At 47.4% G+C, this 22,245-nt stretch overlaps 8 protein-coding genes and 1 non-coding gene across 9 annotated transcripts; 2 read left to right on the forward strand and 7 right to left on the reverse strand.

Annotated features, from left to right (window-relative positions):
• Positions 1-1,489: 1,489 nt before the first annotated feature.
• Positions 1,490-3,834, reverse strand: GGI43DRAFT_81595 (uncharacterized protein). Its single transcript, XM_083210346.1, has 3 exons — positions 3,277-3,834; positions 2,807-3,171; positions 1,490-2,717 (listed from the first exon to the last, which is right to left on the reverse strand). Exons 1-3 carry the CDS (start codon positions 3,393-3,395, stop codon positions 1,966-1,968), a joined length of 1,236 nt encoding a protein of 411 aa, XP_083059556.1. The 5' UTR covers positions 3,396-3,834; the 3' UTR covers positions 1,490-1,965.
• A 1,626-nt stretch (positions 3,835-5,460) lies between these two features.
• On the reverse strand, positions 5,461-5,540 carry GGI43DRAFT_t140. Its single transcript has one exon. It is a non-coding gene; the product is annotated as a tRNA-Gly (tRNA).
• GGI43DRAFT_81674 (batten's disease protein Cln3) lies at positions 5,527-7,232 on the reverse strand. Its single transcript, XM_083210349.1, has 2 exons — positions 6,920-7,232; positions 5,527-6,833 (listed from the first exon to the last, which is right to left on the reverse strand). The coding sequence occupies exons 1-2, from the start codon at positions 7,059-7,061 to the stop codon at positions 5,587-5,589; spliced, it is 1,389 nt and encodes a 462-aa protein (XP_083059557.1). The 5' UTR covers positions 7,062-7,232; the 3' UTR covers positions 5,527-5,586.
• On the reverse strand, positions 7,233-8,101 carry GGI43DRAFT_81673 (uncharacterized protein). Its single transcript, XM_083210348.1, has 2 exons — positions 7,803-8,101; positions 7,233-7,740 (listed from the first exon to the last, which is right to left on the reverse strand). Exons 1-2 carry the CDS (start codon positions 8,030-8,032, stop codon positions 7,404-7,406), a joined length of 567 nt encoding a protein of 188 aa, XP_083059558.1. The 5' UTR covers positions 8,033-8,101; the 3' UTR covers positions 7,233-7,403.
• A 570-nt stretch (positions 8,102-8,671) lies between these two features.
• Positions 8,672-9,918, forward strand: GGI43DRAFT_81682 (cytochrome c1 heme lyase CYT2). The gene is made up of 2 exons (XM_083210350.1): positions 8,672-9,351; positions 9,470-9,918. The coding sequence occupies exons 1-2, from the start codon at positions 8,798-8,800 to the stop codon at positions 9,744-9,746; spliced, it is 831 nt and encodes a 276-aa protein (XP_083059559.1). The 5' UTR covers positions 8,672-8,797; the 3' UTR covers positions 9,747-9,918.
• Positions 9,919-10,089: 171 nt separating this feature from the next.
• On the reverse strand, positions 10,090-11,596 carry GGI43DRAFT_423616 (uncharacterized protein; the record flags this gene model as incomplete). Its single annotated transcript, XM_083208266.1, has 2 exons — positions 10,090-11,391; positions 11,480-11,596. The coding sequence occupies 2 exons, from the start codon at positions 11,594-11,596 to the stop codon at positions 10,090-10,092; spliced, it is 1,419 nt and encodes a 472-aa protein (XP_083059560.1).
• A 464-nt stretch (positions 11,597-12,060) lies between these two features.
• Positions 12,061-13,641, reverse strand: GGI43DRAFT_81763 (diphosphomevalonate decarboxylase MVD1). The gene is made up of 2 exons (XM_083210353.1): positions 13,306-13,641; positions 12,061-13,209 (listed from the first exon to the last, which is right to left on the reverse strand). Exons 1-2 carry the CDS (start codon positions 13,365-13,367, stop codon positions 12,099-12,101), a joined length of 1,173 nt encoding a protein of 390 aa, XP_083059561.1. The 5' UTR covers positions 13,368-13,641; the 3' UTR covers positions 12,061-12,098.
• Positions 13,642-15,501: 1,860 nt separating this feature from the next.
• Positions 15,502-18,900, forward strand: GGI43DRAFT_81721 (uncharacterized protein). The gene has a single exon (XM_083210351.1). It carries the CDS (start codon positions 15,968-15,970, stop codon positions 18,809-18,811), a length of 2,844 nt encoding a protein of 947 aa, XP_083059562.1. The 5' UTR covers positions 15,502-15,967; the 3' UTR covers positions 18,812-18,900.
• A 2,229-nt stretch (positions 18,901-21,129) lies between these two features.
• Positions 21,130-21,944, reverse strand: GGI43DRAFT_384898 (uncharacterized protein; the record flags this gene model as incomplete). Its single annotated transcript, XM_083203578.1, has 2 exons — positions 21,130-21,519; positions 21,573-21,944. The coding sequence occupies 2 exons, from the start codon at positions 21,942-21,944 to the stop codon at positions 21,130-21,132; spliced, it is 762 nt and encodes a 253-aa protein (XP_083059563.1).
• Between the last annotated feature and the right edge of the window lie 301 nt (positions 21,945-22,245).

Below are 22,245 nucleotides of genomic sequence, written 5' to 3' on the forward strand. Positions count from 1 at the left end.
AAATATAGATAGGGCTGCCTCACTGGCCTACACTCTCGAGTCTCATTGCTGGAAGATATAATCTATCAGATAATCCTTTGTTCAACTTCTATATCCGGATAAGAAAAAGTATAACAAAGGGCTTTACGAATGACACGATTTACAATTATAACTATTCACATCTACATCTTCAAGCCGCCAAGTTGACCATCATATTCCACACCAACAGACCACCAACTTTTTCTTACAAATCATACTTCAAGACACGCACAATGTGCGTCCACTTCCAATCTTGGAACCGTTGTTCCTCCTGCCTCCTCACATTCAACCACCGCTGCAACCGCGTCCCCTGCTGGAACGGCTCACTCTCACGCTGGCGAATCCACCGCCATGGACTGTCTTGTCGCAACGGCCGATACGAACGCGCCCCCGATGAGGTTTACACGCACAAATGTTGCAAAGCGTGCAGCTTGGAGGCAGCAAACAGAGCAGCGGATGAGAAGTCGGGCACGATAGAGGCGCCAGGGGAGACAACGATGCTGAGGTTGAGATTGGGTGGGAAGAGAGTTGGTCGATTTATGGCTGCGACAACGACGAGAGTTACGGATGTGAAGAAGATGTTTATGCGGTGGTGGGCGCTCAAGGAGGCGTTGTGTGGACGAAGCAGTGTACATGTATACAAGCATAAAAGGGGGGAGAAGAGACTTGCTCGAGCCAGGATATGGATGCTAGGATGCTAGCAAGAATGCTCATCTATCAACAACAAAACAGCCCTTTTAGAACAGGAAACTCATATTAGACATTTCTACGATTTGATCTCATCCTTTTCTTTTTTTCACTCAAAACCGTCACCATCGTCATGAGTGAATCAAAACACCTCGTAGCACAGACTCTGCTGCGTGTTTTCAATAAGCCTCATGCGCGGCCTCCTGTCCAACTCACTCGCCGTGTCACAGAAACCGGGTCCTCGCAGGAGAGATTACACAGAAATCGACGTAATTTGAAGGCGGTGAGTATGAGGACCCTTTTCTGTTCTTCTCGCCTTGACTTTTCTTTCCCCTACTTTCTTTTGCATTTCTCTCGATAGCATGAGAATTGCGAGGTTAGAGAATGAGGTTTCATTCACGCACTACTATCACTTGTGGCAGCAGAAAGATGAAAAATTATGACGAAGCAAATGCAATGTCTGTTCAATCCTTTACCAGATTGCCTCTTTCTTGAAATGACTCCTATTTCGTGCTGCTTGAAAGTGATCATGTGAGTGCTCACCCGACAACTTTGCCTTTTCAACTCACACACAAACAATATGGCACAGCCTCATACAATAGCCAGAAATAGAATGTTGCCTCATAATAGATAGGACGCCTTTTTGATAGCTTAATATAGAAGCTTGCCAAGATTGATGTTTCGTGCTTATGATATCACTCACACAACCAGGTAGTTTACTACCTTATGCGCAGGCACACAAGCCTCATCTAATGGAACATCCTACCGACTTTACACATTTAACAGCAAGCATTGATCATCAAGTCATTGTAAATATTTATTCAGCAGCATAATAACCATCTGCCGCCCATTCACTCAGTTATGATGCAAGGTATATCACCATTCGCTATTTATCCACGCCCCATAGAGCTTTCTTAAGCTGTTGAAAAAAAAAGAGTCCCAAGAAATAACATCCTTGAATATATATACAAATCGCGTTTCCTGTTTAAACGTTTCCATTCCCCACACCATCTTTAAAAAAAAAAAGAAATGGCGAGCCTTTTTTCTTTGTGCCTTTAATGCTACATATCGTATATGGAAAAGAAAAAAATTAAGACACAGATAAGAAAGCCAAGAAACACGATCCGAAAAATGGCCTAGTGGAAATGGCTGGCCGTATTATAAGTGCTTTGTTATATGCTGATATAGATGTATCTTCTCAGTCCTGTCGTGTCGTTTCGTTATGAGGATCCGTCTCTAGTATAATAGTGTATAAACCATTTATGGCTGCTCCTCAGACGGGGCCCTGGGAGCCTCAGCGGCAGCCTTGGCTTCAGCTGCAGCATTGGCCTCAGCTGCGGCCTTGGCCATGAGATCCTTCTCGGTAATGTAGAATTCAGGCTTGGCCTCAAGAAACTCCTTGTGGAACATTTCGAGATAGGCGCCGGGAACCTGCTGGCCGACAAAGATCTTGATCCAGCTGTCCTTTCCAGTCCACAGGTGGCGGATAAAGCGGCCCTCACATTCAGAATCGCTGTTAGGGAAACCGTTGGCGTCGGTACAGGCGAGCTGCTTGATGTCGTCGGGGTAATCGTATCGGATAAAGGTGCCGAAGCCGCCCTGGTCGGTAGGTCGGCCGGGAGAGTTGGTTCGGAACTCGACGCATTCGGGGTGCTTGCCGTTCTCCTCGGGACATCCCGCCCAGGCGTCCATAATCTCGTAGGTCTTGGCGTTGTTCTGCGTGATGATGAATCCGGTGTTGAGCATGAGCTTTCCAAACTTGTCCTTGTTGTACTCGCGGTCAGGGTCAACAGCCAGGGCGAGGGAGTTGTTGGTGGGGCTAATGTCCCAGTAATTCAAAAGCCACTCGAAAGGAAGATCGAGGTTCTGGAAGATGGCGTCGGAATCGAGATACAGGCAGGTCTTGTGCTTCTTGAGGATGGTGGAGATGACGGGGGCCTTTTTCCATGAAGCGCGACGGTCCTCGGGCTTTTCGATGGCGACAAAGTAGTACTTGTAGCCATGGATTTTAGCTGTAGATTACCGAGTCAGCTGACTGTTCTGTCAATGCTGTTGCTGCTGCAGTTCCAGCAGTGCGCAGCAGAAATCAAAAGCAACATACCATAGAGCCAATGGTTGAGCACGCCAACAGACAAGCCGTGAACCTTTTCTGCATCCGTATCCCAGCTCATAACGGTGGGTCCAAAGACCTGGCCGGCGACATCAAAAGGACGGTTGTCGAGATCGATGATGCAGAGGTCCTCGCCCATGGGCTCGGGGAAGTGAGTTTCGTGGACTTGTTCAAACTTGAAGGCACCAAAGGGCTGGTAGAACTTTGCATCGGGCTTGATGGAGGGCTTGTGCACCTCGAACCACACATCGCGGAAGCTGGTCTCGGGCTTGACGGGTTTGACGGGCTCAGTGGGCGGTGATGGCTGATCGGGCTTCAAGGGCTCCGAGGGCGCAGAACCTTGGTTTGACTGCGGTCTGCAGGCGTGAAATTAGGTTAGTCTGGTGGTGTGCTCAATTTGCGAGTAGGGAATACGATGCGATCTGTACGAGGTGATCTAAAGGGCCTCCAGAGGGACGTACCTAGTAGGCAGCTCATAGTCCATCTGATTCCATGCCAGGCCGGCAAAGACTATGATAAAGATGATTGTGCCGGCCAAAAGGGCCGACAGCTTGGAGGATCGAACGCCGCCGACAAACATTATCGCTGCATGCTCTGGCGAGACGAACGGATGCTATAAGAGGGGAGGCGATGCTCTTTGAGGCTGTGTCGCGGCGCAAAAAGCAGTGGTAAGAAAAGAAGGATTAAGAGAGTGGAGCCCAGGTTTTGGTAGCGAACGACGATCCGCGAGTCCAGCGAGAACAACGAAGGAACAGGAGGACAAAAGACTGGAAAGAAGAAAAAGAAAGAGACAATAATAAAAAACTGGAAGCAGGGGGAGAAGAAAAGAATGACGAGAGAGCCGGCGACTTGAGCCACAGAAACGCAAGGTTGGACGACGAAAGCGTGGCGAAGCAGCTCCCCCCAGGCGAGACGGAGTTGGGAAGAGGCAGACAGGCGAAACAGAACAGCGCGGAAAAGGGGCTCCTTATCCTAGCGCTGGCTTTTGGGTGCTGCGCTGTGCTGGGTGCTGTGCTGGGTGCTGGGTATCTGCTAACAGCTGGCGCGGCCTCTGGCGGGAGCCAGACACACGGCTTGGCGTCTTGGCGATGATGGGGAACGGCGCGCTTGCAGCGACGTCTGGGGGGAGGCCACCGGGTTAGTCGCTAGTTGGGAGCGATTGTCGCGGCACCAAGGCAAGGGGGGACAATTCAATTGGTGGTCTCTGCGATTTTATCGCTTTTGACTTTTGCCAATAGACGGCCAAGCGGGGGTGTATAATCTCGATGAGTAACAAGAGCTGGACGGATGCAAGGGGCGCTGGGTATCGTTTCAGCTATGCTGGCAGAGGCCTGTCAAGGGCACTGCTACGAAAAAGTATTGAGGACTGAGAGAATCAGTCTAAAATTAGTTGTCAACTAATACACTTTGCTGAATATTAACAAAGTAATCGCTGGTTTACACGCCGTTGAAACCTACCTATGTAGGCAATCCTTTGGTTAGCATTGACTCCAACAGCCAATCACCGCATGCGCCAAGAACTATTGCTCGTATTGACCAACTTCCAGGTTTGCGCACAATTCGATCCTGCACATGTCCAATGTCCAACCTCCCAGATCGCCGCCTCAAGTTTCCTCTTGCGGCCGCTTCGGGTTTCGCGTGCCGCGTAGGCCTCATATCCAGCTGCTTCAGGACCTGGGCTCGTGCGAGGCCCTTGTGCCGTTACTCGCTGAGCTGAACCTCAATGCGTCTGTGCTTTGATGCCGAAAGCCATCTAGTGTCCGGGGCCGATCTACCCTTTCGGATTTGATGTCGTGATTTCAAGGAACACGGCTATTTTTATTCTATTCTGTCTTCAGCATGCGTGGACTATCGGGATTATGAGACATTACGTACTCTATACTCCGAACATGGTTGTTATTTAGCCCGAGAACCCGAAACCCCACTGAAAGTCGCACAACAATGCTTCTGCTTGGGTACTTGATAGACGAGGAAAAGAAACTGCAAATACATATGAGATTTTAGGAATAATAGCAAAATTCAAAATAAAAATGATTAGATGCCAATAACCTTAATGTGGTCTGATTGGGTGATGACAACAAATATTCGAATACAAATCAATTACGGATATACGTGCCGCTAGCTGCAGGTACTACAATAGTAGTACTCATGATGAAGCTTAGCAAGCTGTCAATTTACGTTTCATACTACAGGTAAGCTATTCAAAAACGGGCATGAATACATTAACTGCGCAGTACCGATATAAACCGCGCAATACCACCTGTAAGATTGTTTAGAACTCATGCAGAACAATCGTTTCTTGTACCCTCATGCGGCAAGTATTGAGCGACAAAACTGGCTATTTCCCAAAAGGGGAAAACGCCATCAGCAATCGTATCGGGTGCGAAGTTTGAACTTTGAACGCCACCTTTTGGGCCATAGAAAAGTTAAACAGATCAATTGATTCCGCTTTCGGTATGCGTGTAATAAATGCCCTGGCGCTTTTCTTGTTAAGAGTCTTGGACCTAATGGTAGACAGTACTGCACATAAAATGTCACAGCTTAGACCGTAGTCCTAACCTTTTGGCGGCGAGTAAAAAAAGATGGATATTATACGTGGTATTCATGTCGCTATGGTACAAAAATACAAAAAAAGAAAAATCGAATGCGTGAACTGGGAATCGAACCCAGGGCTCCCCGACGTTGCGGATGGCAACGGAGAATTTTACCACTAAACCATTCACGCTACTCTATTTGATGTTTGCACCTCCAACTGTTTCTCTCTATATTCCTCAGCTGTGCGCTGGTGCAATCCTCTGGCACCAATCCCGCCCATGCGAGACCTGATACTCGCAGAGGCTCGTCTCCATCAAAATGCTAATCAATCCCGCGATACATATGCCTCCGCTGTCACTCACTGTTGTAGCGCTCAGACTAAACTCTCGCTCTTCAGCTGGCACTGTCTCCATAATTTCAGCAAAGCAGTTCACGTAGACGGCACCGCCGAGGAGACCTTCCCAAAAGATGATGATGAATACAATGTAGACGGAGGGGATGAAGAAGAACATGGCATGCAGTGTCAGCAGAATTAGATTTCCCACTTGAAGCAGAGATGGGATGTATAGGTGGTGGATACGGACGAAAGCCGTAGAGGATCGCGAGATGAAGACGCCAAGTTGGTATAGAAATCCATAAAAGGGATAAAACTCTCGGTACTCCTTGAATGGTGAAGATTCGAGTGGGAAGAGTAGCGTCGGAGAGACGCCCTGGTTGATGGTGTACTCTGCGACGTATACCATAAACAGAGGAGCCATGTACGGTATCACCAGCGACTTGGCTCTTCGCAAGTTGTTCTTGAGCGAGTTTCCATTGACTTTGTTCATCGCATAGGCAGTATTCGCCGAGAGAACAGAGGGCTCTGGCGCAAGCAGGGCAGAAGTACTAGCTGCCAATTCCCGCTCCGTCTGCTCTCCGTCCAATTCATCGTCTACATCTCTTCCAGGAACAGCATCGTATTCTTTTGGCGTACTGCCTTGACGTAGCGGTTCTAGCGGGAGGACAAAGAAGAAGCTGATGAACATGATGGCAGGTAGGCAGGCCGAGAAGAGCAAGCTCTGTTGGACAGTGAAACCCCACCAGTCTGTCAACAACACGTAAAGCCCAGCACCGACTAAGCCTGCTGCGCCCGTGCCAGATCCCCATCCCGCCAAGCTCACATGTCCATAATAATGAGACAGTCCCAAGAAACTAAGCTCCCCTCCGCCGCTACTCAAGCTGGCCAAGACAACGCCTACCATCTTGACAGCTACCGACTTTGACGGAGGCGTAAGCGCAATCATCAGCATACCGCCAGCGGATAACGCGATGAAGATGAGGACTCGTATCGGGTATGGCACGCGATGAATAAAGTATGGAGCGATGAGCTTGGTGAAGAACGAGGGAACGACATCGGCGAGGAGGACGACGCCTTTCGGCAGCGAGCCGACGAGGTCTTGGGCGGCGGAGAGGATGATTACGTAGAGCACATTGTTGATCAGGCCTGTCGTGCGACGGTAAGACAAACGGTTAGCTCAGCTGCATGTCGCACTGCATCTACATGGCAAATAATCGGACTAGAATGCGCACCAAGTAACCAGAAAGCAACGACGACTCTCGTGTTAGGATGCTTCACTAAGCTCTTGAACCGAGAGCCGTACATTGCCCATGATGTCGACGGAGATCCCGGCATGGGAAGAAGCCCTGACGCAGACGGGGATCGACTAGACATTCTTAAAAATCAAGCACCAGCAGTGAATCATCATAAAGAAAAGAGCATGGCTGGGTTGACGAGCTCCGAATAAGCTTGGGGGATGGAGATGATGCTGTAGAGTAGCGGCTGATGCAGGTCACGCTACAAACATTACGTTCGCGGCTAGCGATAAGGATGCTAGGCGATAAGGAGTGACAACCGCTATGACGCAGCTACGAATTCTAGCACCCGGCACTTTATACGCCCACTTACACCTTATGATACGACAGCCTCAAAAGGCAAAAGTACAGTTTATGCTTATTTATTCATATTTCTCTTTATACGCGTCCATTCTTTTTTCTTTTACAAAACCGTACCAATTTATCGCTGCGAATAACCTTCCGTCTCTCGACTCGCCTCAGTCACACTCTCTGGCGCTATCCATCCCTCTGCAGAGATGCTATCGGGTACGCTCTCAGGAGTATAGTACTCGCTCCCCTTGAATTTCGATCCTCCAGCTCCAAGATTTCTTCCAACATTTACTTTAGAAGCAATCTTTCCCTGGGTCGCAATGTCGTTGACGCTCCCAAGGCCTCCAGTATCGGGTACTCGTGCGTCGACAATATCGATATCATTTTGGCCGCCTTGTTGACGATATGATTCAGCAATCTTATCTTCAGGTCCTCCTCTACCTTCATAGAGGTTGCCAGTAGCTTGTCTGTGGAAACCATTAGCATTAGAACCTATAATCTCCATGTATAACATAGTAAGCTAGCCCACCTTCCGCGAGCATCAAGGTTTCCTCCCTCACTCGGAGGAATACGCTTGTTGTATCCTCGGTTTGTGCTCAGATCATCTCCGTAGGTGACTTCAGCAGAGTCAAATTTCTTTTCCGCATAAGAATTAACACCAGCATCATCCAAGCCTTGGGGACGAGCTTTTCCAGTCTTGGACTGATATGTGTTGAGATCGGCCTCAGCACGACGTGAAATTTCTTCGTAGTTGGGCATTTTCGACACTGATTCTGTATATTGTGAATAATTTCTTTAGGAATATGCAGTTCAATTGATGTGATGTTGGAGTTTGAATGTTGATTTATCTGTGAAATCGCAGTACTTATATTTACTGTAAACTCGGCAATGTCATCTGGATGACTTCAGAGCAGTGCCGTATGATTTCATGATACCCACAATGGCGACAAATGTGGACCACGATAACATCTTTGGTCGATTACAGCTCCTAAATAGTGTTTTCTTCCTATAATGATAATATGAATCCCACATCTATGATGGTGAGGACATGAATGGCTCGAAAACGTTGACGCCAGAGTTGACCAATACAGCATGATTGTCATATTCTAATGGCCTCACCCTACAACCTCACCACTGCTAACGACGGCTCGATTCAACCCACTCATTCTTTCTCTTCTTTTCCTTATACCATTCCTATCAAAATTTTATGTCCACAAAATATTAGTCGCAGTACCATTCTTGCAACAGCTAGTATTGTTCAATTCTCGTGATATCATATGCATCCCGGCAAATTCTCGGCCCAACCCACTACGATGTCGCGATCGCAAACCCGTCCCATATCTTTTTTGCGCCAGTATCCAGAAAAAAATTATTAATCTACGAATTCCGATTCGGTCAACCAACAAGCCTCTTTCACTACACATTGGAGCTCAGCTTTTTAGCTCAAGCATAGTACATACATCAACACCAAATCTTGTAATAATATAATACAACACAACGTCTGTATCCGCAGATATAATAGCCATGGCAGACGAATCGGCCTGCCCGGTCGACCACAAAACCCGCGATGCCTGGCTCGAAGCCGCCCGCGCCGCCGAAGCCTCCAAGCAGAGCCAAAGCCCAAACCAAAGCCAACCGGCAACATGCCCAGTCGATCACTCCGCCAAGAGCGCTCCCTCATCTTCATGGACCCAGAAAATCTCCTCCCTCATCTGGTCTGCTCCCTCCGAGACGCCAAAGCTCCCTGCCAACCACCCCACGATATCTTCACATCCCGGCCTCGACAGCGGTCGAGTAACTTCTTCCATCCCTCGATCTTTCTCAGCGGATGCGGACGATTGCCCCGTCGACCATGGAGCTTCTGCGAACCCATCCAATGCAGAGGTTGAATCTGGCGTGGACGCTTCAGGGAACTGGGTCTACCCCTCCGAAAAGATGTTCTTCGACGCCATGAAGCGCAAGGGCTATGATGCTCGAGAGGTGGACATGAAGACGGTTGTGCCAATCCACAATGCCGTCAATGAGCGAGCATGGGCAAAGATTAAGGAGTGGGAAGCTCCTTACCTCGTTGAATCAAAGTGCGTAACATCTCTTATTCATATTTCCAAACTTCTAGCCTAGCCTACTGCTTCTGGGCTTCTTCATCTCTCCCACAATAGCTATGCAATATCACTTGTCTAACTAATTATTAAACAGATGCGGTGGCCCCAAACTCACCTCCTTCGCCAACAAAAGCGAGCGCATGACCCCAACTGCCCGCATCAACACCATCCTCGGCTACACCGCGCCTTTCGACCGTCACGACTGGATCATCGACCGCTGCGGCACCCGCGTCGACTACGTGATCGACTTCTACGCCGGCCGGCCTGGTGGCACCGCTGGAGGCCCGAGTTTCTATCTCGACGTACGGCCGAAGCTGAATACGTGGGAGGGACTGAAGATGCGAGCTATGAGGTGGACGGGGCTTGCGTAAGGAGGAAAAAAGACTTATATAAAGCGAGAGGATTTTTTCTCCTCTCGGATGATTCATGTTTGAGATGTATAAATGGGCGTTTTTGGGGGCTGGATATAAAAAAGCATGCTGCATTAGACAGATATAAATAGAGCTGGTGAAGCTCTTTGTATAATACAATCTCCCTGTACGATTACGATTACAACATCTTTTCTCATATGCGTAATGCGTCATTCATTTCATCGTTACGGTCCTATCTTTGCTTGACCTTTATAATACAGTACCAACCATATCCGGCAAATCGCAAGAAAAGGTCTCCCCCTCAGCCTATCTATCATCGTACTTCTCCTAGATTCAGAAGCCATTAGGTGTTCTTCGCACGCGTTCGCCGAATCTGTAACCGTACAGGAGCTTTAGTCTCCAAAGCCTGCGTCTCAACATCCCAGCCTTGCTCTGCCAACTTGGCCCAGAGGTCGGGACTGTTGAATTTTGGCACAAAGTCGCTGTCCCTGTCTCTGCCCGCAATGCTAAACTTCCTGCCATTGCCTTCGACCCCGGCATCGCAGAAGATTTGGTCCAGTTTCTGTGTGTATGCGCCATTGTCGCCCATAAGCCATGCAACTTCCATGGCGGCAAACCATGCTCGGATAGCATCGATAGGTAGAGCTCCGACCCAGAGAAGTAGCTTGATGGGAGTGAGGCGACCAGGTACACGAGAACAGATAAATCGGGTATGATTGATGCCGTCGACGATGATAAGTTTGTCGTGCGGGTCGGAGCAGCTCATAGCGTGGCCATAGCTCTCGGCGAATTCGATCTGAGCTACTTTCTTTCCATGAAGATTGCGCATTATGGGATTCCAGAAGATAATATTTTCTCTTTCGGCAACTTGCTCAGGAGATAGGACTTTGCCACTTTTGAGGTATTCTTCAAACAAGATGGTAGCTCGTTGACGGTTTAGTGTTGCCATACAGACACTGCGAACCCCGAGATAATTTGTCACCAGATGGGCAATAACGAGAAGAATCATCAAGATAACGACACTGGAGTGATCCTCAATCACCTTGACGACCAGCGTTCCCACAAGCAAACCGATCAATCCTATTGCCGTCTCCTGGCTAGCTTCCTTTGCGTTGAGCTCTGCGAGATTGTCATGTTTCGCAAAGTGAACACTCAGAGCGGCTTTGCTTGCACCAGCCGAAACACCACATAAAGCCCTAAGTGCTTGACCCGTACTGAGCGCGACGATTTTGCCCCAAGAGCCAAAATATGGACTGTACAGCTCCAAGAAAAAGGCGCTATCGTTGAAAACATCTGCCAGAAAACGGTAGCTTTTGGCATCCGGCGCGATGCGAAGTCCAAAGCGGTGGGCAAACACGATGGTGGCAATACGAGACATGACATCCTTCATTATAGTGAGAAGGAGGGCAAACGTAGCAGAGGACGAGGCATCACCAACTCCCAGGCCTTGGAGCAGAGCGCGGTTGGCAAGAAGAGAGCTGATTGTTGAAAAGAATGCCTGGAGAGAGTCGAACATTTGATATGCGAGATAGTCCTTGGAGACGGAATGTGGAAATCCGACTGGGAGGAACGAGTCCACCACTGCCTTGCGCCATTCTCGAAGAGAGCGAGAGAAGAGGCTGTTGGATCTCTTTTTGAGCTGAATCTGCACTGGGAGTTAGAATATGATATGCTAAATAGATACACACAGCGAAAGAGGGAAGAAGGAGAGATGGAATGATAGAGGGGCTCACGGGCAAGATGTGGCCGTCGTGGGCATGAAGCCATTGCTGCTGCGGGTGGCCAGATTTGTCGAGCTCTACAATCTCAACATCATTGCCCCAGGCCAATAGATCCGTGATTTTCTCCATCGGATCGCCCTCATTTGATAACATGGCTGCGTTTATTCGCATCGAAGCATAAAGCGTAGCAGTAAGCTTGAAATAGATGCTGGGCCTTGTAGATAAAAGAAGAGAATTGCGCGCAAAAAGGCTGGCTGAAGAAAAAAAAAAAACGTTCACGATACAATTAGAGAGAGGAGAGATTTAAATTAGACGAGAGAAAAGAATGAAGAAGAGAGTTGCGAATTGCATGGCTTGGCGTGAATGGCGCAGAAGACAAGTTGTCAGTTGCAGGGGTTGCGCATGGCAAGTGAATCACAAGTGGCAGAAGTGGCAGATAAATTGCCAGTACTTGGCTGAGCCACGCAGTAACGTAACCAACGATCAGATTTTTGACTTGATAATTATTCACAATAAATTATTTTTCGTATCTAAATCATCTATAGATATGTATTAACTTTTTTGTTCGCCACAGTCATATGCACAGCTTATTACATCCCATCAAAAACGCCATATTTCTATTGCTTCCCCTCTATCGCTTAACGGGAGTGCCATCCTCAGCAATCAAAAACTCCTCCGTCTTCTGCGGGCCCTCGCCAACGCCAGTCATGATGACTCTGCTGACGCCCTCCTTGATTGTGCTTGCAATGCCCTCGTCCAGCTTGACGGTGGCATTTACGGCGCTTCCATCCTTCCAGCCGTCTGTGGAGGCAACAAGCGGCGCAAAAGCACCCAGCACTGTAGCCGCATCCTCCTCCAGGTAGTAGATGACGGCATTTGGGCCGGCATCAAAAGTGTAGGCAGCGACTATTTTGCCGGCCTGAGCGTTGATGGCCTCGACGGCGCGGATAGCGGCCCTGGACACGTCGTTCATGTAGAAGATGGGAGGGTAGGTATCGGCGCAGGTGGAGTGGAACGAGTTGGAGTCGCGCATGGTGACCTCGGCGAACTTGGGGAAATCGCGGTTCTTGATGGCGTCCTCCATGAGAGCCATGTTGGCGGGGACGACGGTTTCTATTCTCGACTTGAAGAGGCCGGAAGTAGCAACGGTCTGCTGCATGCCAGAGGTGGAAGAGACGCCCTTCTTGGCGGCGCTGACGACCAGAATCAGGGCTCGCATGCTGGGCCAGTGGGACGCAGGGGCGACGAGATCAGCCTTGGAGTCGCTGCCGTCCTGGTTCTCGCCCATTCTCCAGGCAACGTAGCCGCCGAACAGAGAGCGACAGGCAGAGCCAGAGCCCTGGCGAGCAACGATGGACAGCTCTGAGGGAGAATCGGGGAGCTCGTAGAGGTTGGCAATGGCCTGGACGAGGGCTGCGAAACCAGCGGCAGAGGATGCCAGACCAGCGGCCGTGGGGAAGTTGTTCTCGGAGACGATCTTCAGGGGGAAGGTCGACAGCTTGGGCAGAGAGGCATCGGCAGTCTCGAGAGCAGCTCTGCGGGCGCGCAGCTCGCGGAAGCAGGCCTGGGTTCGTGCGCCAGAGATATCAGAGGGCTCGCCATTGAGGAGGAGGCTGTCGTCGCCAGAGTAGGTGGAGGAGCAGGAGGCGGTCGTGAGGGTGCGGAGGTCGTTTTGCGACAGCGTCACGGAGAGGGAGCTGTTGGTGGGGAGGTTGAGCTTGGCGTCACGCTTGCCCCAGTACCTGAGAAGAGGAGATGTTTGTTAGCGATGTTTATTCTTCTTTGAGTTCCTTGTTCTTCCTCATAACATCTTTCAAGACCCAATTCCTTCCACGTACTTGACAACAGCAATGTTGACGGGAGCGGTGGTGCTCGCGCGGTAGACCTTTGTGTCTGACATGATGACGGTTTATGTTCTGTGAAATGCGACAACAAGTGACAAGATTAGCGACTGAGAGGCTCCGTCCTAATTCTTGTGCAACCTGAATCCAAAAGACTGCTGCAAGAGAAAACAATGGCGACGAGACCCTTCGTGGAGGCGATTAGGAGAGGTGGTTAGGATGGATGGCGTTGGGCGCAAAAGCGACTGGCAGTGCTATCACTTTCACACCGCCCAGCTCAGGCACCACCACGCCCACATGTTATACCTTATTAGGCGCTAAGTTATAGCGCCCTGCCCTGTATTGCGCCGCTAATCTCTTGATTGATCTCCTTTCTTGTTCCTTTGGAGCCAAACTATTGGTGGCCTTGCAGCGATTTTCGTTTTCGGCTCCCTGGCGCGGGGCTTGCGCTGCAACACCCCACCACGCCTAAAGAGGCCGCTAATTTTTTTTGCCGCGATTGCAGGGTTTGGAATTGGGGGAATACGAGTACGAGAGCCGTGCCTATTTGTATATAAGTCTTATCTAACCAACTCGCAACACCCATTTCGCCTTCTACAGCGCCAAACTAAAAATGTAATTCAAAAAAAGATGCAAAAAAGAAAACATACAACAGCTGGTGCTCGCCAGTGGTCACCCGACTGACTACTAATCTACCGGCCAGTGGCGTGTCTATGGAGGAGCAGATGGGGAGTAGGCCCAGAATCAAGAGATGGTGTACGCCTTTTTGGAGGCTTAGTATTATCGCATATTCGACGCGGGGGCTGGCTTCTCATTAGTTGTCCGTCCTCAGGAGCACTACCAGAATGCTCGTCTTGTCATGAGAGGCATGCCTTATAGCCAAAGGATGGCAAGCTTCGGTGACGCACGTTCTTTTTTTTTCTGCTCCTTCTGCCAACTTAACCCACTGTGAGGCCTCCAAAACCAAAGATCTGGGAGGCAACTTGTCATCCATTGTAGACCGCCTTAAGTTTCGTGCATGTGGTCATTCACCCGGTATGGTTTTGACAAGTTGATTGGTGGCCATAAATGACACGTATCTTGGCAAATACGCGTGGCTGTGTGCTACTGGTACGCCTTATGAAGGCTCTTAGGCGCCGTTGCTGCCCAGTCGTTCAATACTTGAGCCTCAAAGCGATGCGCTTTTCATTCTGTTGCTAGACTGTTAAATATTCCACAAGCTGGCATAGTGTCCTGTTTCATTAAAATTCTTACTCTCCCAGTCTTGACAAACTATGCAAGCGGTCTCTTTCATCCCTTTTGCTGCGCCCACGAGATTCAATCATGGATATCCCAGGGACTATCAAAACAACAGTCGATCTGCTCAAATTCCTCAAAAATGTCCTTGATCTCATAAGACGAATTACTAGCAAAACGAAGATGGATGAAAATGCTCAAGATGTCAAATGGGAGCTCTCTCGTGTGAAGGCGATTTTACAAGATATCAAGCAGCATCCAGAATATCTTCAAAGCACTGACCAAGATCTGCCAAGTCTTATCGAGCACGCCGAAAGAGATATAAATAGCATTCAAAATCTTTTAGGCGATCTGGAAGCTTCTCACAAGGGCCATAGTCGGATACTGAAGAGAGGATGCCTCGTGCTTGGGGGCTTTGACAAAAATCTGAAGAACAATGAGGAGAGGCTTGACAAACGCAAACGGTCTCTGGAAGTCTGTAGGGGGACTTGAAAACTCGACAAACAGCGTTTTCTCAAGAGATGGACCAGGTGCAAGAGCGTTTCAGCTTTCCCCTGCCCAATAGAAGACACATGAGGCTGACAGGTACACTGGAATGGATCTGGATGCTTCCAAACTTCAGCCATTGGCTCGCGACACAACAGATACAAAAGCGCCAGAGTACGCACTCAGCTTTTCTGATCACTAATAATGCCAATCCGAGAGGGAGGGTTCTTATAATTAGTGGCGTTGTGGGCTGTGGTAAATCGACCTTGGCAGCATATGTTGTAGATGAACTGAAAGAAAAAAAACATAAAACAATATTTTTCTCTTTCTCTACAGATCTCAGGGATCAAAGGGTACAAGGACGTTGTTGAGAGCTCTTCTCTCACAGATCTTTCAAATACTTCCAAACGAACGGCAGCAACGTTATATACCAGGTCTCCTAGATAAGACAAAGCCCATCAACGAGCCGGACGATCTCATCGTCAAAGTTGTCGAGTTAGCCAAAAATGTTGAATCAGAGCTATACGTCATTATTGATGGCATCGACGAGTCCGAAGACGATTGGAACCAGCATTCACCAGGTCCTATTGACCATATCGAAATGCTGCTAAAAGCCAACGCTCGAATACGGTTCCTCTTGTTTGGAAAACAATCCAGCCTCCGAGGAGCTCTCACTAGATGGCCTGCGGAAATTGAATTGACAAGTAATCTAATTAAAAACGATATCGCAAGTTTTATCGCTTCCGAGCTAAAAACTTGTCAGAAAATTAAGGAAACCCGTCGTGATGAAATACAAGAGGCCCTAGAATCAAAGTTTGCCAACATGTATCTGTAGATCAAATACATCTTTGTCGATTTGCGCAACGCGGGTAGCGACCGCGAGATTGTGGAAGCACTAAACCGACGACCAGACGAGTTGGATACGCATTACAACCGCATGCTATCTAATATCATGATCAAATACAAAGGAACATCAGTCAAGAAAAGATCAAAGGACCATTTCACTCTCATCATCGGCGCATCGCGCCCCTTGACCATGACGGAACTTCTTCGTGCACACGCATTCGCTCTTCCACTTGGGCAACAGTTGTCCGGCTACCGGGCAAATTTACTCGAACCGGAGAGCGTCTTCGAGGCTTGTGGTGACTTCATAAGCGTTGAAGACGGTGTCGTTCAACTAGTGCACACCTCTATGCGAGAGTTTTTCCTTCGACCTTCCCATCTTTGGGAAAATGTGGATGAAAACAACACTGAATTTTTCCGTCTTGAGCTCCAAGACTGCCACCGGATGCTTGGGCTCTCATGCTTGGATTACATGAGATGCATAGACTGGCAGACTCAAACTCACAGCAATCAGATGGATGATTCCATCAATGACAATAAGCTTTTCAATTACGCGTCTCATTATTTATTCTCGCATTTATTGGGGTCAAATTTTAGTCTAGAAGTCAAACCACTCCCAGTTTTTGAATTTTTGATTTCGGGTAATGCCAGGATCTGGGTGGACATGATTCTCAACGGAGAAGACGAAAGCAGCCGTCATTTACCAATCAAATTTTGGGACGATGCCTGCCACTTCTTAGGAGCCTGGGGCTACTCAGATACAGAAATCAAGAAAGCCTTGTTCCGTCATGTTGAAAATGATGAGTCAATATTCGACCGTCCAGCTCAATACCAAGACAGCAAGCGGCGTTCGGGATCTCTTGGGGATCGGCTTGTCAGTTATTGTGATGATAATGGATCCGGTGATTATGACAGTGATGCCGGTCGAGAAACTACCCAGAAAGGCAAAAAGGAAGGAAAAAGACGAGTTGGAGCCTACTCTTTAGCAACAACTACTCATCACCTTACCAATCACGCACAAGATAATCTGGCCCATATAATGAAAAGTCTACCGCTTGGTGCTTCCATCGTTCCTATGGTACAGATGAAAGAGCTATCAATCAACCCAATCGATGCTGTAATGGCGGCACTTGGGAAATCTATCAGCAAAATGTCGTTTTTAGCATTGATGAATATAGGTATCTACACTGATAAATATCTTGGTAGAACGCAACAAGCTTCGGAGACTTTCCAGATTGCTTTTGAAAGAGTCAAAACAGAGAAGGATATTCGCACTGCTTGGGCCAGGTTATGGTTAGGCCATACATCATTTAAAAAAGAGGAGTATCAGGATGCAGAAATCCATTTTCGAGAAGCGATGGAAATACTGCACGCAAGTCATATGAATCCTCTCCGAGAATATATGTGGTACATTGCTACAGGATGTTTGATTGACAGCATATTGAAGTATGGCGAGAGGAATGACGTAGCAGACTTGCCAACCCAGTTTAGCCAGATGGTAAGAGGACGCACCGCTGTCAGCGGTTCTAGCCCCAGATACCATGCTGGATTGAGAGAAGAGTGCTACAAGATCATCAAAGAGTCTCCAATTTTTCGAAGGAAGAAGATTGCAGTTGTCTTATCGGTTGCTGAGGTCTATGAAAATAAAGCTCTCTACGAGGATCTGGACGAGCTGCTCGGGCCATTCGTAAATGGCAAAACTAGTACCATCAATCGTCGGTCTTTCTCAGAGATCCTAGAACTTTGGGTGAATGCACAGGTAGCGTTGGGGAAAGCGAGCGCTGCGGTGAATACCATAAGTTGTACCAAGAAAAGGATGAAAAGACCCTTTGTGAGCGAGGTATTACTCGACGTCGTTCGGTTTCAACTTGCTAGGCTATTCTACAACACCGGCAGTTTCAAGCGTGCAAGGAATGAGCTGTCGGAAATGAATTTGAGCGAATGGTTTCGGACCTGTACCCATGATGAAATCGAAATCACCCTTGACTGCCTTTTGGGCATATACGCAAGACTTGACCAGGCAAAAAAGGTCTCTCAAATATTGAATGAGATTGTGTTAACCCAAGGCTACACCCAAAATATTGGTCGATTTTCAACTGTTTTGAGCGTTCTTTTGGCCCATAGATTATTTTTAAATAGCGAGGAGCTCATTCTAAAGACGATGTCTAGAATACCTGCAAATCCTCAGCTTGACGATGTTGAGAAGCTCAATCTCTATGAGGCGCTGGCTTTCTCAGCTCGCCTACAGAATGGGCACAAAGCGATATCAGCTTCGTACAATTACTATAAGAAATGTGTTGAATTTGCTGAAGAGAAGCTGCCGAATTCTGACCTAACAAGAATATTAATTGGTATGGGCGCGGCTTGTGTGGCGGCGTCCAAGCCGGAAGAGGCGTCAGCCATATTTAGGAAGCTGGTCGACAACTACTATCTGCGCGCTTCATACGCCTATCACAATTTTTTTCTTGCTTTGGCGTATCAGCAGGATAGAGATAGCAATGAATACCGTCGCTTGCTTTCCAAGGTTATTTCCACTCTTTGCAGCGATGATGATACAGAGGTTGATGAAGAGGCATTGCAGGCGAGCGATGATGGCCTTGATGAAGAAGATAGAATCTTACTAATTACCGCTTACATGTGTCTTGCAGATGCTTCCGATACATGCGCCGGTGCGAAGGGCGCAATTCACTATAGGGAACGAGCGCTGGAAGTGTTAGAAAATAAGTTTGCGTCATCTCTAGATCCGCAGATCTGTCTTTGGAAGGAAGATGTTTCTCGTTGGACTTCGCGATGGGCACGATCATGCCGGGGATATCTTTGCGGCAGCTTTGATGAAGGAGAGCGATCGGGAAACTTGCCAGAAATGTTCCCATTTGAAGTGTGGTGGGCTCCTGATGCTGGCAATGACTACTTCAAATACTATAGTTGCAGCGTCTAGATCAATTTTCACCAAGTTTAGCTGAATTGTAAGCTCTTAAGTGTTTAAGTTATGTTTATGGTGTTATGAAAGAAGAGGCAATCATGATGCTGATGAATGAAAACCTTTACTGTAAAATATTACCATTGTCTGACGAAGAATCACATAGAGCGTATTTAAACTGAGATGTACTATTGCCATTATCTAACACAAACATCCCTCGCTGAGGAACAGCTTGACAATATCTCAGAGCGAGAGTGAATGGCAAAGATTCCATGATTTATGGTTAGCCAATATCGGACTTGGAAATAAAACTCTATAATGAAAACATTAGCTACTGAAATTGATACCGTTAAAAAAACGATATAATCATATTATGCTACACTAGGCAAGTATCTAAACTATTGGTTCAGTTGCTTCTGAAAATTGAACGATGTAACTCCAATTCTAGAAGCTAGGGACGCTGGAAATAGAAGATGTTGAACCCCATTGTAGAACTTGACGGGACCCCGAATTCTCAACTAGTTATGGCCGTATGGACTTACTTGGAGATTAAATTCTCTTGTAAAAGGTAAATTCTATGGCCGTCATATTCGCAACACGAGTCTAACCCCGCTGTCCCTGATGGCAAGGAGTTGAGATCTGAGATATAGCTCAGTTATCATGTTTGGTTTGACTGGATTTCTTATCACCTGCATCCATCCTGTGAGAGAACGGTAAAATGCTGCTCATACCATATCAACTATATCCTATATATTAGACATCTATCTCATTTTTACCAACTTTGGAGACATGGTTCCATATTATTCTCATTTTACAACTGAGGCTAAATTAAGCATAGTTGCCAATTTTCAGCTCGTATTGAACTTGCCGGCGTTCATCACGCTGAGCTACTATAAATACGATACATAGCACCGTGACGATTATTGGAAGGAACAAACATTGCTAAGTTCATCCGATAGAGTTTTCTTATGCAAATAGACTTACATAGTGGCTCTATACGTAGCACGGCTAACGTCACAAACCTAGTTCTGTAATCATCTCAATACACTCTTTTTCGCCTGTTATTTCAACATGTTTAAGCATAATTTTCAACCTCAGCTCGCGTTGAACATTGCTGGCTGAAATGCGATTATCATCAAACTCGGCTATTATAAATCACTTGACAGTGCGGGACTGATGCTCTAAATGCAACAGTACGAAGCGAGACGTGCTGGACCAAGATCTGCTAGTCTACCAACAGAGGTCGATATCACCACGTCCATCAAGTCATACGTGAAAAACCTCTCAATAAAGTCGAATCATTATGGAACAAAATTGGTAGCGAGAAGCTGCAAGATGGATTGAGCGAAGCAATTATGAAGAAACTTACTCGACACACCGTCCATGTACTTCTAGCTAATAAAAGATTTGTTTTCTAAACTAGGACGACTTGAATACGAAGATATGACATTCAAAAATGAGCTCAGGTACGTTCGATGGCACTGTGAAAATATCATCTTGTTGAAAGCTAACTCAGAAACTCTCAGCTAGAAGCAAATGGAGGCGCCTGGGACCGATCTCGAACAGATCTTTGGCTCTCTCGACATGAGGAATCTCACCTCAAATCAGTCTTTGGCTCTCTTGATATCAAAGACTACACTTCAACTCCACATACCACCAGGTACACCCCCTCGCAAAATGCAAGTGAGAGGAAAAATCTGAGAGAGGAAGAATCCAAGACTGAAGATAATGAAGACAATCCCTGTAAAGAAGAGGTTATAATGTAGTAAATAAAAATTGAATATACTGGAGTTAGTTTAATTGCTCTTCTTCGACAATCTTATTCGGTGGTATTTAACATCAGGTATTGTGATAATTTCGTCATTTACAGTACTCTGCCAGTCAGTCTACTGAGGTCTGTCTCTAGTTATTGACAGAGCATTGCCTTATCTTTACACGAACCAAACTGGTATGGACTGAAGCAAGACAAAGAGGTACAAATTTATCCATTCTACCACAGCAATATCATATTTGGCGCAAAGTATGGCTTTGTCTATCTAAAAAATATTGGCACACTGTGATTAATGCTAAATTTGCCGTATTTAGCGACATATGTAAAAGATAGAAATGTCATCAAGAAGAGCCAAGAGACCGATGAGAAATTGGTAAGATTAGAATCTGTCAACTCAAGTCAAGCCATCAAATCAATTGGGTATCAATCCTATATAAGCGCCATCCAAATATAATCCCTATAAAAACACTGTCTTGAAAACGCCATGCCTAAACCTCAGTCAAATCTGTCTTCCCCAACTTCTACCCTACTCTATCATCCCCACCACCTCACTGAGCTCGCTCCCCTATCCAACCCCCCAATACTCCGGCCAGAGAATGTCAATAAGACTCTCTTCCTCCATTATAAAGTCACGTCTATAAATGACGTGCCTATCTTCTCCACCGGGGGTGAAAAAGACGCTCAGCTTGGCCTTCTCGATGGTCAAGTTCTGAAGGTCCAACCCCCCAAACCTCGCTATGATGTCCGCGGTATTGCGTTCGTCTATGGCCATCTTGGCAGGGCAATCCTTGTAGTCCCCAGCCTCCTTTACAAGCAGTTCCATCCACTTCAGGAACCTCTTGAAGCCTTGCCTCTGGTCCTCGTTCCAGCGTCGGTGGTATCCTTTGTCTTGGACCGACAGCCAGACGTCCAGAGGATCGCACCCGGCAACCCAGTGGTAGAGCCCGGTGATTCGCTCCAGCATGGACACACTGTCGTAGTCTATTTGTTGGTTATTAATGAGTCTACCATGCTGGTGTCCTGCTCCCTGATGGCTTCATCCATGAGCTCGTCGAAGTCGCGGTTCATGACATGAGTGAGGGCGTACTTGTACGTTTGCCCGTTGGTGATGTCAGGGAAGACTGGGAGGTTGCTGCCGTAGTATTCACGGCGGGGCTGGGGGATTTCGTGCGCCGTCTCGTCTTCGTATATGGCAAAGTCGAAATCTTTCTTGGCCAGTTTCGTTCGTGGACCAAGGTGATACCCGACTGATGCTACGGATTGCTGGGGACGATTGCGTCTGCGAGGACGAGGGGGAACGGCCAAGAGGCGAAGGTCGTTTTCTTTATTGCCACCATCTCCAGCAGGATTGGAGACGGTGTTGCCGATGTTCATCTCCATTGTGTGGTAAGAGGAGGAGATGGCTGTCGTGTGGCGGAAGGTAACAGATCGCAATAAGATTTGGCTGTATATAATGTTATATGATGTCACAATAGGACATCAACTAATAGATGTTAGTAAGACTACTTAAGATAATTGATATGGAATAAATATTTTGGAGACATACCATATAAACATGTAAGTAGGCGTGTCTCCTTATCTATAAGCGATAAAGTCTAGTGTGTCGAGGGTACAAGATGGTGGAATGGGTGTAAGAGCTTGTATAAACTTCCAAGACTGAATGGATAAACATGGATTGTAA

This window comes from Trichoderma evansii, assembly GCF_050947405.1.
Source record: "Trichoderma evansii strain SZMC 28006 chromosome Unknown GGI43scaffold_13, whole genome shotgun sequence".
Lineage (NCBI taxonomy): Eukaryota > Fungi > Ascomycota > Sordariomycetes > Hypocreales > Hypocreaceae > Trichoderma > Trichoderma evansii.

Coding starts and splice junctions, on each gene's coding strand:
- GGI43DRAFT_81763 (XM_083210353.1), bottom strand. CDS start 13,367: ATGTCAGACACAAAGGTCTACCGCGCGAGCACCACCGCTCCCGTCAAC. Junction 13,210..13,305: donor GTCAACATTGCTGTTGTCAA/GTACGTGGAAGG, acceptor TCCTCTTCTCAG/GTACTGGGGCAAGCGTGACG.
- GGI43DRAFT_81674 (XM_083210349.1), bottom strand. CDS start 7,061: ATGTCTAGTCGATCCCCGTCTGCGTCAGGGCTTCTTCCCATGCCGGGA. Junction 6,834..6,919: donor CGTTGCTTTCTGGTTACTTG/GTGCGCATTCTA, acceptor GTCGCACGACAG/GCCTGATCAACAATGTGCTC.
- GGI43DRAFT_81682 (XM_083210350.1), top strand. CDS start 8,798: ATGGCAGACGAATCGGCCTGCCCGGTCGACCACAAAACCCGCGATGCC. Junction 9,352..9,469: donor CCTTACCTCGTTGAATCAAA/GTGCGTAACATC, acceptor ATTATTAAACAG/ATGCGGTGGCCCCAAACTCA.
- GGI43DRAFT_81595 (XM_083210346.1), bottom strand. CDS start 3,395: ATGTTTGTCGGCGGCGTTCGATCCTCCAAGCTGTCGGCCCTTTTGGCC. Junction 3,172..3,276: donor GACTATGAGCTGCCTACTAG/GTACGTCCCTCT, acceptor TCACGCCTGCAG/ACCGCAGTCAAACCAAGGTT. Junction 2,718..2,806: donor GCTCAACCATTGGCTCTATG/GTATGTTGCTTT, acceptor GGTAATCTACAG/CTAAAATCCATGGCTACAAG.
- GGI43DRAFT_81721 (XM_083210351.1), top strand. CDS start 15,968: ATGCTATCTAATATCATGATCAAATACAAAGGAACATCAGTCAAGAAA.
- GGI43DRAFT_81673 (XM_083210348.1), bottom strand. CDS start 8,032: ATGCCCAACTACGAAGAAATTTCACGTCGTGCTGAGGCCGATCTCAAC. Junction 7,741..7,802: donor AACCTTGATGCTCGCGGAAG/GTGGGCTAGCTT, acceptor TGGTTTCCACAG/ACAAGCTACTGGCAACCTCT.